The sequence below is a fragment of the Anarhichas minor genome, unplaced genomic scaffold (assembly GCF_050575085.1).
Source record: "Anarhichas minor isolate MPS153535 unplaced genomic scaffold, ASM5057508v1 ptg000003l, whole genome shotgun sequence".
In the NCBI taxonomy this organism is placed as follows: domain Eukaryota; kingdom Metazoa; phylum Chordata; class Actinopteri; order Perciformes; family Anarhichadidae; genus Anarhichas; species Anarhichas minor.
In genome coordinates this window covers 18,696,730-18,711,018 of record NW_027466449.1, presented here as the reverse complement: position 1 = coordinate 18,711,018, position 14,289 = coordinate 18,696,730, and the positions used below count along the sequence as shown (strand labels likewise).

Genomic DNA, 14,289 nt, shown 5'->3' with positions numbered 1-14,289 from the left:
TACCCGTTGAAATACTAATTAATGTTCAAGCACAAAAGTTCTCTTTTTTTTTAAACAAAGCTTTTATTTACATGTTGCAGAAAAGAAAAGGCACAGTCTTCCCATTTTAATTCAACAAAACGGATCATTAAAACTGCAGGTCACAACATTCCCAGAACACGTCTAAATAATCTAGTTTAGACTGTAAAACGACAATATTGGTGACGTTTTTTTGGTCAAGTTTAAGTGGTCCTTTTGTGTGTGTGAGCGGGCGGGTCACCTGTTGACGAGGTCACAGCTAACACGTCTCTCAGCGCCCTGCCTCTGCAGTGCACCATTCACAGACAGCTGTCCCAACACACACACACACATGCCATGTATGTATAGTATGAGTGAGGAATGACGTCCACACACACACAAACACGCCCAAGCAGCTGCAACATGGCCCGAGTCCCGGACCGGCCGGCACCGATGGAGCTTCCTGGGAATTAACTGGATGTCCAGCTGCCCTCAAATCACACAAACACAGAGTCTGACAGGACGCGGCACAGATGAGCCGACACGACCGCAAACAAAATCGACCTACAGAGTCCAGGAAAAAGGCACTTTAGGAGTCATTTCATAAAAGCAACAGAACTCCAGTTTTCTGTCTCATCATGGTTCACTGTCCTCTGGGTATAATGTCTCTTATTAGGAGGGAAAACTGGCTCACGAGAAGAACAGTTTCGGGGAATGTGAATGTCTACGAGGCGGGGCAGCATCCGGAGGAGCTGTGTTTGTGCAGCAGGGACATGCGGCTGAAGGTCCGCGAGCAGGAGCCACACTGGTACTTCTTCACCTCGGAGTGGGTCTGCAGGTGGGCGCGCAGGTTGGAGCGGTCGGCGAAGGCCCGGTTACAGTGCTGACAAGCGAAGGGCCGCTCACCTGGTTGGAAGAGACAAGAGATGTTTAGGAGTATGCACTTTGTTAACAGGCCAGGGAACAGAAAAGGGGCCCTCGGGTCATTGTTTTTCAAATGATCTGCAGATAAACTAACAAAAGGACAGGAACGACGACCCTAACTCACTTCTTTTCATGCGTAGCCATTGTGAGGCTGAGATTAGATTGTGCCATGCTAAGCAATAACATTTGCTCACACGTCAGGAGACGTCAATGAATATCAATGAGCACGACCAGCTGTTACATTTACAAGCCAACAGAGCTTGTAAATCAATGGCTCCCTTTGACATGTGAATTAAAGCTGCTTTCTGGTTGCATACCTGTGTGTGTGCGAATGTGTCCTCTGAGCAGCCACGGTCTGGAGAAGGCCTTGCCGCAGGTGGGGCACACGCAGGGCAGAGTGTGTGAGCGGATGTGCATCTTCAGGGCGCCCAGGCTGGTGTACTCCTTGGGGCAGTGTTTGCAGTGGAAAGCCGGACGTGCGGAGACCTCTGCGGGCAGGGACGGAGTCTGCTGCTGCGGAGCGCAGTGGGACGTCTGGTGATGGGACAGTGCCGAGAGGCTGGTGTAACTGTTGGTGCAGTGCAGGCAGTGGTACATGTGCTGGATGATGTCCGGGCTGGGGGGATCTGAGGTGCGCCCGCCGTCCTCCTCTTCCTCGCTGCTGCTGCTGCTGGACGGAGAGCTGCTGAGGTCCAGAGGGCCGAGCGGCGAGGGGGACGGAGACACGGGCGTGATCGGGGAGAGAGGTGCAGGCAGGGTGTCCATACTGCTGAAGAACGGTTTGGTCGGGTAGCAGGTCAGGGCGAAGCTGTTGTTCTGCGTCGGGAGCTCGGCTTGTGCAAAGCTTTCTGGGACAAAAGCTGTGAGACACAGAGAGAAGGGAAGTCAGGAGAGTTGGAATGGACTGATAATCGAATGAAGCACTAAACTCGTTTTCATTCTTGGGTGTCCTCTTACAGCCTGCTTTCAATATATGTAACCCTGATCCATCTGGCCTTTCCATTAGCAGATTATCAAGGTGACCAGAAACCCAGGAACCCAGGAGAGCTACATGCAAGGTAAGAAACCTGCTACATGGGTCTAAAGGTAACTTCTATCTTTTCTATGGGATTCAATCAACATTCCAAATATTATCACAGATGCATCCAATTCACTCAATCAAAGAGAAAATAGAACCCACCAGTTTGGCTCTCCAGTTGGCTCTCCCTGTAGACGGGCTTCTTGCTGGAAAAATACTTCTTGACAAGGAATGACCGAGGCATGTTGAGGTCTGGCTTCACCGATAAATTCAAGAAAATAATGATAATTCCCGCGGCGGAGTGCGCTCAGGTCCGAGTTTCTCCTCTTCGGGCTGCTGCAGGTTGTAGTTGGACGGAGAGAAACGCTGACCGGGTTGAATGTATCTCGTCTCAAAGTTGCCTCCTCATATAGTAACCAGAGGGGAGAAGCAGCGGGGTGGGGGTGGGCGTGTCTCCGCCCCAAAGACACACCCCGCGCGTCGGGGCGCTCACCACAGGTGACCGATGTGCCAAAAGCTGTGAGCGCTGATCTAATTGTGCATTTCGCGGCTCTGATGGCTCACTTCACCTGCAGACAGACACCTATTGTCATTAAATGTGACCAGGCGGTGCAACTCTAAGTAGAGTTCGGCAAACATGAGTTTCCTTTTTTTTTACTTAAACGATGCACAAGAATGCTTTTTTTCAAAGGATAAGAAGGAGAAGAAGGAGAAGAAGGAGAAGAAGGAGAAGGCAGCGTGCAAACAGATGGAGTCAAATCGAACCAGGATTATATTGTGTTTAACTTTCTTCCACCTTGCATTGCTCCACTGTGTCCATTCCTTTACTAAACGTGTCAAAGCAACCTGAAGCTGGAGCGTCCTCTGTCGGCTCATAAATTACACGTGTGAGGTGGTAGACTGCTGTTTACTTCTGCACACACCTCTGTAGAATAATGCTGAAAAGAAATGCAAATAAAGTCAGATTTGCGGAAAAGTGTGAAAATCGAGCGAGATAATCCAACAAAACGTAGCTGTCAATAACGAACACTCTAATATTATCTTAATATTTGAGCCGGTGTACTTTTATGTGATTGAAATCCCTCTGACATTTTAAAAATGTTTAAGAACTTTTATTTTTGTCAAATGAGAGACGTGTCACGATGTGTCCATTGTGCGCCTGCGCCTCGAGGCTTTGACGCACCCCTGGTGAGGTGGAGACGTTTTATTTCAGAAGGTGCAGGAGACAAACGCTCTGTTGTCTTCACTCAACACTCAGAACAGAAGGTCCATCCTGACCGCGTCTCTCTTTCTCTGCCTCTCTGCGGGAAATAAGTCGGTTCATCTAAGAGAGAGGCGCTGCCCCGCAGCCCGCAGCCTGCTCACAGCACGATCTCTGGTGAAATTAACCGAGCTGACAGGAACAATATGTAGCTTTAACCCACCTCGTGCCTTCAGGTGGCATGAAATGCAGCAAACCCCGTGATGGAAAAGGGGGTTCACTTAATGTTGCATCCTTTTTTCTTTTCTTCGAATACTAAACGTGCGTAAAGTTTGTGCGTAACTGAAACCACACTCCTAAATCAAACGTGTACCCTTATTATCTGCATAATTAGGACGTGCAATGGTTACCATCATTTATTATAAAGTAATAAAAATGAAAACAAAAGGAAAGAGGATGTTGTTGATTTATCTTTTTTTTACTTTATCTCGTCCAGAATTATTTTATCTTGTCCAAATATTCTCCAATATTTTATTTTACAGTTCAGATTATTTGCTTTGTTTCTATGATTGTATTACTTCTTTCAACATCGTGCAGTAACATTTCAATATCATGTGCAACATTATTTTCATAACTTTTTACTACTTTGTAAAATCCTTCACAATATGATGCTGAATATTACTTTTCTATTTTAGTGTCTATTATATAGTCTATGTTACCAGTATTACTTCTTATACACTTCATATTTTACTCTTGTATTAAATATGTGTTGTTGTAATTTACTTTGACCTATTTTAGTTGATTCATGTATCCTCTTAGTGCTAGTTTATTCTATTTTGCAACGGTGTCAGTATTATTCATTTTACACTTTAAAATTGTTATTCTATGGTTCATATGTTTATATTTTTATTCTCTTGTTTTTGTCTTTCTTTGTGTTTTTAATCTCTGGCACAATAATTTCTTTCGGGATTAAAAACAGTTCTATTTCATGTTATTGACTTTTGTGTAAAGTAGTTTGTTTTGCATGTATGATTAGTGCAATACAATAAAGGTTGTACACAGTCCCTGATACTGTTTACACCGACGGACTGGTGGGTGATTCAGTCACGTGATCGGAGGATATGAGGCCTGTTGTTTTTCTAACAGTCTGAGAATCAGGTGCCAGCCATTAGACAGGAATGTCTCCGTCCTCATTTGTCCTCTTTAGCATCGCAAAGAGCCTCAGAGCTGCTCGGTGGCAGAGTGAGTGGTGTGTGTGTGTGTGTGTGTGGGGGGGGGCAAAAGGCGCCATTGTCGCGGCATGCCCAAAAGTTCACACGTCGTTGGAGCGCTCGTTGACGCCGACGCCACGTAGACTGGAGGTCACGAGGGCAGAGCAGCAGTAAAAACACTCAGAGACGCACGTGAAAGTAATCCGAGGTGTGGCCGTGCTGCTTGAGGATGATGTTTGAGAGCTTAAAGAGGTACTGAACATTTCAACATGTTTTTAAAGTGACACATTCACGCTGGTGGAACATTTCTTTTCATATAAAAATTGTTACTTCATGGTTGAAAATGGCTCAAAACACCATCTGCTGCTTTAGATCTTTCATGGTCAGTTCTGAAATAGAGTGGACCGTTTGGTACAGATCTACGTCATGAAATAAAAGAATGTTAACGTCCTCTCATCAGACCAACTATCTGTCTATCGCTTTCACTTGTTCAGTAAACACTGTAGCTTTACAATCACAGCACAAGCCTGTTCTCTCCTTTACTGACTGATTCATCTTCAACATCTGTGAATCAGCTTCATGATATTCAACACAGTTTCACATCAATTTGTGAAATAGTCATAAAAGCAATTCATTGAAAAATACGAAAAACAACTTTATTTTTTAAGCAACTGTCTTTACAAACAGACACTAAACACACTCGACCCAAAGGCCGACAGCTATACCACCATTACCATATAGTTCAAAAGTACAATCTTAATTTCGATAGTTTGAAACATTTTGTAGACGCTTGTCTCGTCTTTATGGTTCTACAGGGTTCTACGTGGTTCTACACTGAGTCAGTTCATAAAGCTGAAGTAGCAGCGGCTGAGTAACAAAGTCAAACATCTGTGTTGTAGAATACAGACGAAGAAAGTTCAGGCAAACAGTCTTAGCCACCCGCTACTGGAGCAGTGTTTTTATTGGGTTCAGATAAATCAATAATTACCTTAAAGTTTAAACATAAACTAAAGAGACGGCTTCAAGCAAACCAGACCTGTAATCACAGCAGTCATACCTGGCACTGCTGCATGCTCTCATTGCTTTTACACATCTGCCACTTTTGTGATGTACTTATGTATTTTATTGTATTGTCTCGTATTGTGTTGCATTGCATTGTACAGTGTTGTACTGTAGTGTTTGCTGTTGAATTGTACTGATAATATTACAATCACTAAATTGTCATAACCTGCAGAGACTACAGAAGAAAATGAGCTCTCTAACTCTGGCACATTTAAGTTGAGGTGGAAACTGAAACGTTGATTAATGTGCACTGTCCCTGATCAATAAATGAATAAATAAACATCACCGTACAAAACAAAAGGTTTAGGATCAAAATCAATGCTTAAAATAACTACGTCGTTAGATAATTCACATTAGTGGTGTGTGTGTGTTCTTATGATGTTGTGTGCTTCTGTAATTCTCACTCACATAAACAGAAAAATAATGAAACATCCACCTGACCTGACACACACACACACACACACACACACACACACACACACACACACACACACACACACACACACACACAGAGTGTAGGAGGCTGTAAACAGAAAACAGCTGATTACACACTGTGTGAATGTGTTCTCCCCGAGGAGACAATCTGTGTTACAACAGGGCTGAGTGACCTCGTGACACTCGGAGGAGCAGAGGAGACATGAGACGTGTTGCTGCTCAGAGCAGATGTTCTCTGCTCTCCGGCCGCGGGGATGAAGCTGTTCAGACAGAAACAGAATGAAACCTTTCAGTCTGATCTCAGGGAGGTTTACCACGAAATACATACGGCAACAAGGTGGCAGGCAGGCAGATGTATTATAACATCCTGACCAATCCTTATTTCTCTCTTTTTAAGCGTTTACATCAACTTTATATGACATAAATGCAACATTTTTAATAAAGAAGAGGTAACATATTTGTGGAGCTAATTTTCATATCAGCCTGTAAAATAAAAGAGGTGAAACTGATCTGAGCAAAGACTTTTCATTTAATCAATGAACTGTTTGTGTGCAAAAAGCTTTAAACATGTTTGTTGGTTTGTTTTTAAAAGGCGTCCACTGTTACAGTGGCTTGTGAAATGTCTTTTTGTTTGTTAAACATGCACAAAGGAAAAATATTTCTCTATTTATGATCATTCTCAAAGACTGGGTCTGACCTTCACAGGAGATTTTATTGATAAAAAATAAATGTCGTCTTATATCGAACATGTATATCTGCAGTACACCGTTGAGCCACACGAGGGAGTCTGAATGTTCTTATTGTTCTGATAACTTAAGGATTCTTATGATTGTAATATAAAAGACGAGCGTTCATTCTGATGTTTTACTGATGAGAGGAAAACAAGAAGAGCCTGTTAGCTCCACCTGCATCTATTGATAGAGTTTGTAACGTGTTTCTATTTTATTTTTAATAGATAAAGTTGAAAACCATAGTTTCTTAAAGGATTTGTTAAATTGATTTGACGTCGAGGTTTGAGAGTGTCTCTGAATGTGTTATTGATTATTGCTGGTTGTTGTTTTTTATCATACTAGAACATGTGTTGTGTAATATGGCTATCGATGGTTGATGTTTGGTTGATTCTGTTTGTTGTTTTGTGATTATGAAATGATTGTATGTATGAAATGTATCCAGGGCACCGTGGACAATGAGACCGTGCTCTCAATGGATCTTCCCCGGCTTAAGTTAAAGTTTCCTGTTTTTTAAAAAGTAGATCCCAGAAAATATATTTTGGGAAAAGCTACAGAAACCCAAATCTTGTGCAGAAAATGTCTTCGTCTCGTCGCACAGACAGTAAAGATTTCACTCAGTTCTATTTCAAATTGAAGCAACGTTTTGTTTTGACAAATCTGGACTCATTCAGCGGAAAAGATCTGCAGAAGAACGTTCTTCAGGGAATATGTGCTCGAAAAACAGTCACATTTCCTGAAGGACCACCTTCACATAAACAACAATCAGCACGGGATGAAGTGTCTGTTTAACTCAAATAAAACACTTTGAATGAACCCGTTCTGCAGAGGACGATGAAACATTCTTTACCAGAAGATCCCTGAACAAGATGTGTGACATGACGATAATGGTTCCATGTCACGCTTCATCGTAGTGTGCATGTTGTAGCATTATTGTGCAGACTAGCACCGTGTTGTATGTATTCATGTATTTGTTTGATTTATATAATATAAAGTTGTTGCAGTATCTCTCGTCACATAGAAGAGGAAACTGCTGAGCTGGTGACTCTTAATGGAAGAAAATTGATATTGCAAAAGAGAAAATGGAACTTTAACCAAAGTAAGAGAAACATATAAGCTGCTGTGACAGAGGATGTTTCCTGTCAGAAAGATGCAACAGGATTAGAAAATACAAAACTAAATCTCCCAGCATCTTTTATCTGCCGTTGAAGATTCATTTATTGTCTTCATTTCTCTGAGAGGAGGATTCTTTTGTCTGCAGAAACAATTTCCTCTTTAATGTCACTGAAGTTCGACTGCTTTGATTAAAGGTGTTGGAGTGGTGACCGTACTCCGGTCTCCTTTCATGTGGATGAGTTGAAGCCAACTCCCAAACACCTTTTTCTGTTCGTACACATGTTGTTGTTGGTTTTGTTGTTGCAGCTTAAAACCACGTTTTGCCTTTCAAACCCCCGACTGAGGCCGATGGCTCTTCAAACAATCAGGTGCACTGTTACCGCTCAGACAACAGGTAACGGCCACTCCAGTGCATTTACATCTGATCTTTTGTGCGTGTGATGATTCAAAGGAAGCCACAGATCTCCCAGCATGCCCGTCGGGAGGAAGTGACGACGCGGTGATGCTGCAGTTGAATCTGAAAGATGTCGTCATTGTCAGACTGTTTCCAATGTGCATACATCGCTTTGTTCTCTTTCACCTTCATCTCAGCTTGTTTATAGATGCATATGAACTGGACTGTGTGTGTGTGTGTGTGTGTGTGTGTGTGTGTGTGTGTGTGTGTGTGTGTGTGTGTTGCCCTACAGTTCAGAGGTCCGTAAACTCAGCAGGAGGGAGATAAGATTATCCCACTGGAATGCAGCGCTGCTTGTGGGGACACCACACACACACACACACACACACACACACACACACACACACACACAGGCTTCTGTACACTCTAACATGTTTTTAGGTTAAAAATCCATCTTGATCACGGACACGTTGAGAAGTGCTGCAGACGTGACCCTGCAGACTGCATCTCCATCTGGTTCACACAGCAGATTAGATATTTGTGCTCAGCAGCTACGTGACAGTGTTTTGACGGACAATGGTGATCACTGTTGGAATAATTCAGAATGAGATTATCTCCTGTTTCTATCTCCTCCCAGCATTCTCTGGTTCCCATAGAGAGCTGCAGGGATGACGTATTTCTGGAGGCCGAACAGGAAGTTAGCATCACACTGGTTCCTCTCCACATAAATCCAATGAGATTCTTCTATTAGATTTTAGATTATTGCAGAAAAATAATCTCTGTTGCAAACAAACGTTTATGATGCTTACACGTTTTGTTCATCAAGATAATCTTCAAACAATCGGACGCGGGTCATTAAAATACAAACAAAGCTCCTTTGGAGTTCCATCGCTTCAGGATCTCTTCATGTTCTCACGTGACTTCACGTTAGTCTATAAAGGAACTCCACCACTGTCACGTGACTTCATGTTAGTCTATAAAGGAACTCCACCACGGTCACGTGACTTCATGTTAGTCTATAAAGGAACTCCACCACGGTCACGTGACTTCACGTTAGTCTATAAAGGAACTCCACCACTGTCACGTGACTTCATGTTAGTCTATAAAGGAACTCCACCACGGTCACGTGACTTCATGTTAGTCTATAAAGGAACTCCACCACTGTCACGTGACTTCATGTTAGTCTATAAAGGAACTCCACCGCGGTCACGTGACTTCACGTTAGTCTATAGAGGAACTCCACCACGGTCACGTGACTTCACGTTAGTCTATAAAGGAACTCCACCACTGTCACGTGACTTCATGTTAGTCTATAAAGGAACTCCACCACGGTCACGTGACTTCATGTTAGTCTATAAAGGAACTCCACCACGGTCACGTGACTTCACGTTAGTCTATAGAGGAACTCCACCGCGGTCACGTGACTTCACGTTAGTCTATAAAGGAACTCCACCGCGGTCACGTGACTTCACGTTAGTCTATAGAGGAACTCCACCGCGGTCACGTGACTTCACGTTAGTCTATAGAGGAACTCCACCGCGGTCACGTGACTTCACGTTAGTCTATAGAGGAACACCACCACGGTCACGTGACTTCACGTTAGTCTATAGAGGAACTCCACCACGGTCACGTGACTTCACGTTAGTCTGTAAAGGAGCTCCACCACGGTCACGTGACTTCACGTTAGTCTATAGAGGAACTCCACCACGGTCACGTGACTTCACGTTAGTCTATAAAGGAACTCCACCACGGTCACGTGACTCCATGTTAGTCTATAAAGGAACTCCACCGCGGTCACGTGACTTCACGTTAGTCTATAAAGGAACTCCACCGCGGTCACGTGACTTCACGTTAGTCTATAAAGGAACTCCACCGCGGTCACGTGACTTCACGTTAGTCTATAAAGGAACTCCACCGCGGTCACGTGACTTCACGTTAGTCTATAAAGGAACACCACCACGGCCACGTGACTTCACGTTAGTCTATAAAGGAACTCCACCACGGTCACGTGACTCCATGTTAGTCTATAAAGGAACTCCACCGCGGTCACGTGACTTCACGTTAGTCTATAAAGGAACTCCACCACGGTCACGTGACTCCATGTTAGTCTATAAAGGAACTCCACCGCGGTCACGTGACTTCACGTTAGTCTATAAAGGAACTCCACCGCGGTCACGTGACTTCACGTTAGTCTATAAAGGAACTCCACCGCGGTCACGTGACTTCACGTTAGTCTATAAAGGAACTCCACCGCGGTCACGTGACTTCACGTTAGTCTATAAAGGAACTCCACCGCGGTCACGTGACTTCACGTTAGTCTATAGAGGAACTCCACCGCGGTCACGTGACTTCACGTTAGTCTATAGAGGAACTCCACCGCGGTCACGTGACTTCACGTTAGTCTATAGAGGAACACCACCACGGTCACGTGACTTCACGTTAGTCTATAGAGGAACTCCACCACGGTCACGTGACTTCACGTTAGTCTGTAAAGGAGCTCCACCACGGTCACGTGACTTCACGTTAGTCTATAGAGGAACTCCACCACGGTCACGTGACTTCACGTTAGTCTATAAAGGAACTCCACCACGGTCACGTGACTCCATGTTAGTCTATAAAGGAACTCCACCGCGGTCACGTGACTTCACGTTAGTCTATAAAGGAACTCCACCGCGGTCACGTGACTTCACGTTAGTCTATAAAGGAACTCCACCGCGGTCACGTGACTTCACGTTAGTCTATAAAGGAACTCCACCGCGGTCACGTGACTTCACGTTAGTCTATAAAGGAACTCCACCGCGGTCACGTGACTTCATGTTCGTCTATAAAGGAACTCCACCACTGTCACGTGACTTCACGTTAGTCTATAAAGGAACTCCACCGCGGTCACGTGATTTCACGTTAGTCTATAGAGGAACTCCACCGCGGTCACGTGACTTCACGTTAGTCTATAAAGGAACACCACCACGGCCACGTGACTTCACGTTAGTCTATAAAGGAACTCCACCGCGGTCACGTGACTTCACGTTAGTCTATAGAGGAACTCCACCGCGGTCACGTGACTTCATGTTCGTCTATAAAGGAACTCCACCACGGTCACGTGACTTCACGTTAGTCTATAAAGGAACTCCACCGCGGTCACGTGACTTCACGTTAGTCTATAGAGGAACTCCACCGCGGTCACGTGACTTCACGTTAGTCTATAAAGGAACACCACCGCGGTCACGTGACTTCACGTTAGTCTATAAAGGAACTCCACCACGGTCACGTGACTTCACGTTAGTCTATAAAGGAACTCCACCGCGGTCACGTGACTTCACGTTAGTCTATAGAGGAACTCCACCGCGGTCACGTGACTTCACGTTAGTCTGTAAAGGAGCTCCACCACGGTCACGTGACTTCACGTTAGTCTATAGAGGAACTCCACCACGGTCACGTGACTTCACGTTAGTCTATAAAGGAACTCCACCGCGGTCACGTGACTTCACGTTAGTCTATAGAGGAACTCCACCGCGGTCACGTGACTTCACGTTAGTCTATAGAGGAACACCACCGCGGTCACGTGACTTCACGTTAGTCTATAAAGGAACTCCACCGCGGTCACATGACTTCATGTCTCCACCACTAAGCTAAAGGAGGACTAGTGTTCTAGTGAGGACGTCTATTCTCATTTACACTCTTTTTAAGATTCATCAGAGGGGTTTCTATACTGACATATTTTATATCAGAGAACTGAACGTTAAAATCTCTTCAGCTCGTGTTAAACACAGACCTGATTTCAGACGCCTAACGTCAGTGAACAGGAAGTTAGACTTTTTTCTCAGTATTGTGTCGCTACAAGGGATGTTTTTTACACATGAATGCAGATACTTTAAGACTAAACACAATTTGAAGAATATTTGAAGAATAAGTAAAAACTTTTAAGTCACTGAATTATGAGAACAACGCTCTTCGGTTGTTTTCTTTACTTGACAGCTTTAAGTTCATTTCAGCACCGCTGTTTTTTTTTTCAATTTTATGTTATTTCTGTTTTTATTTCTAACATTTCTGTATTCGTTTATTTGTGATCCTTCTCAACTTGAGGCAGAAGCAATCCTGTAAGTTGAGATGTGAATGACGCCTTTTTATATTAAAAAATAAATAATATTTCAGGCATTTATAAGCTATTTGACTTCAAGAAGAGGGAACCGGAGGAGTAAAACTACTGACTCATTTCCTGGTTTGAGGACTCGATCCTTGCAGCACCTTAATGTCTAGAAAATATCAATTAAGGCAACAACCAATAATCTGTCCGAAGGTGATAGACTGAACAACAGATTGTGTTTACATTATTTCGTACAGTCAGTAATGATCACAACAAAATATGAGTACCTTGATGATACTTTCAATGGATCATTTCAGGAGCCACTGAGGCTTCGACGTTTGAAATCTATTCTGTACTTTGGAATAGAAAACAATCTGTCGTGTCACATCTCAGCTCTCAGAAACAGGAGATAAGTTCATCAGTGTCTATATGTGCTGTAAACATACGGCCGCTGCATGTTTCCTGAAGTGTTGATCACCTGTGGTTTGAATGAATCCGTCAACACCACATCATTAAAACCACCTGACTGTATTTGGCACGAGTTGTATGATGAACAAACATTTGACAAAACAAATGATGATGAATCATATTTCTCTCACATGGAAACATTTTCTATTATTATAAGAGGTGGTGATTGTGTGTGTGCGTGCGTGCGTGTGTGCGTGTGTGTGTGTGCGCGCGCGTGTGTGCGTGCGTGCGTGCGTGCGTGTGTGTGTGTGTGCGCGCGCGCGTGCGTGCATGTGTGTTTGCATGTGCGCGGGCGCGTGTGCGTGCGCGTTCATTATTTTGAATAAGTCGATATTTTTGTGATATGAAGTCATTACTTTCACATTGTTTCTCATTGTTCTGAAGGGCTTTGTCATTATTCTGAGATAGTTTCTTATTATAATGACTTACAGGATCTTTTTGTCCATCACAGTGTCAGTAATGGACCTCCACAGTCTCCACATCTCCCTCAGGATCACTTTTGGGGTCAAGAAACAAACAAACTATGAAGTAGCGCTACCTACCGGCCACACGGTGAACTGACCACAGAGAGACAGTTCTGAGCGGAGCCACAAGGGGGCAGTCAAAGACCAACTAAGACTGTCATTGGGCTTTCACATGGTTAGTTCATAAATCAGAAGTCACACCCAGTGCATTGTGGGTAGCACCGATACACAGCAGGTTGGTGAGGGAGCAGTGATCTCACTCAGAGGACTAGAGTTTCACTCTGTCACAAACAATTATGACCTCACAGGTGGAGCTCTATTAAATCCTAAAACCTGCACGTCATGGAATAATTAAAGACTAGACACTGAGGAGTGTGTGTGTGTGTGTGTGTGTGTGTGTGTGTGTGTGTATTCTGCCAAACCCTGAGGAGTGTGTGTGTGTGTGTGTATATTCTGCCAAGCCCTGAGGAGTGCGTGTGTGTATTCTGCCAAGCCCCGAAGCTCCACCAGTTTTCACATACATACACACCTACATCACATGGAACTATGCACACAATTCTGAAAGGTAGCCTGTCAGTTAATGTTGTGTTAATATTGACATTGATATTATTGCGTACTTTCTTATTTTCAATATTTATTTTCTTCTGAGAGTTTCATGACATTAAAACTACATGAAATAGAATTGTTAGTGTAGAACTTCAGACTCCAACGACTCCAGACTGTTAAATTGTCATTAAAAAGTCATTATTTTGATATAGTAAAGGATTATTTTGAGATGCTGAGTCATTATTTAGAGATATAAAGTAAAATATCAACAATATCTCATCAAATCTTACTAAAAATAGATTTGATTTGGTGTAACGTTTACTAAAAACAGAATTGTTTCACATAAACATACTCTGACATTTCAGAGCAGTGCATTGAGATCAGAAGGTTGTTAAAGATTAAGGAAAAGACCAAAAGGTGTGGAGATGCCGGGGATTGAACCCGGGGCCTCATACATGCAAAGCATGCGCTCTACCACTGAGCTACATCCCCAGTCTGATCACGAACCATAACATAGTGTATATAAATACTCTATGAGCAACAGACGGCAGACTCGTGTCAGGTGATAGTAGTTGAGTGAGATATTTTTGCACTGACTGTGGCCAAGTTATGTAATACATCAACATGTAGGCTATTTATTC

General features: G+C 43.5%; 1 protein-coding gene and 1 non-coding gene across 2 annotated transcripts; both read right to left on the bottom strand.

The window, feature by feature from the left end:
• Positions 1–694: 694 nt before the first annotated feature.
• snai1b (snail family zinc finger 1b) lies at positions 695–2,454 on the bottom strand. Its single transcript, XM_076092387.1, has 3 exons — positions 2,102–2,454; positions 1,239–1,781; positions 695–903 (listed from the first exon to the last, which is right to left on the bottom strand). The coding sequence occupies exons 1-3, from the start codon at positions 2,181–2,183 to the stop codon at positions 722–724; spliced, it is 807 nt and encodes a 268-aa protein (XP_075948502.1). The 5' UTR covers positions 2,184–2,454; the 3' UTR covers positions 695–721.
• Positions 2,455–14,068: 11,614 nt separating this feature from the next.
• On the bottom strand, positions 14,069–14,140 carry trnaa-ugc (transfer RNA alanine (anticodon UGC)). The gene has a single exon. It is a non-coding gene; the product is annotated as a tRNA-Ala (tRNA).
• Positions 14,141–14,289: the final 149 nt, after the last annotated feature.

Excerpts from the sequence above, each read along its gene's own strand:
- snai1b (XM_076092387.1), bottom strand. The coding sequence starts at position 2,183 with ATGCCTCGGTCATTCCTTGTCAAGAAGTATTTTTCCAGCAAGAAGCCC. Across the intron at positions 1,782-2,101 it reads CCAACTGGAGAGCCAAACTG|CTTTTGTCCCAGAAAGCTTT; the intron begins GTGGGTTCTATT and ends TGTGTCTCACAG. Across the intron at positions 904-1,238 it reads ACACATTCGCACACACACAG|GTGAGCGGCCCTTCGCTTGT; the intron begins GTATGCAACCAG and ends TCTTCCAACCAG.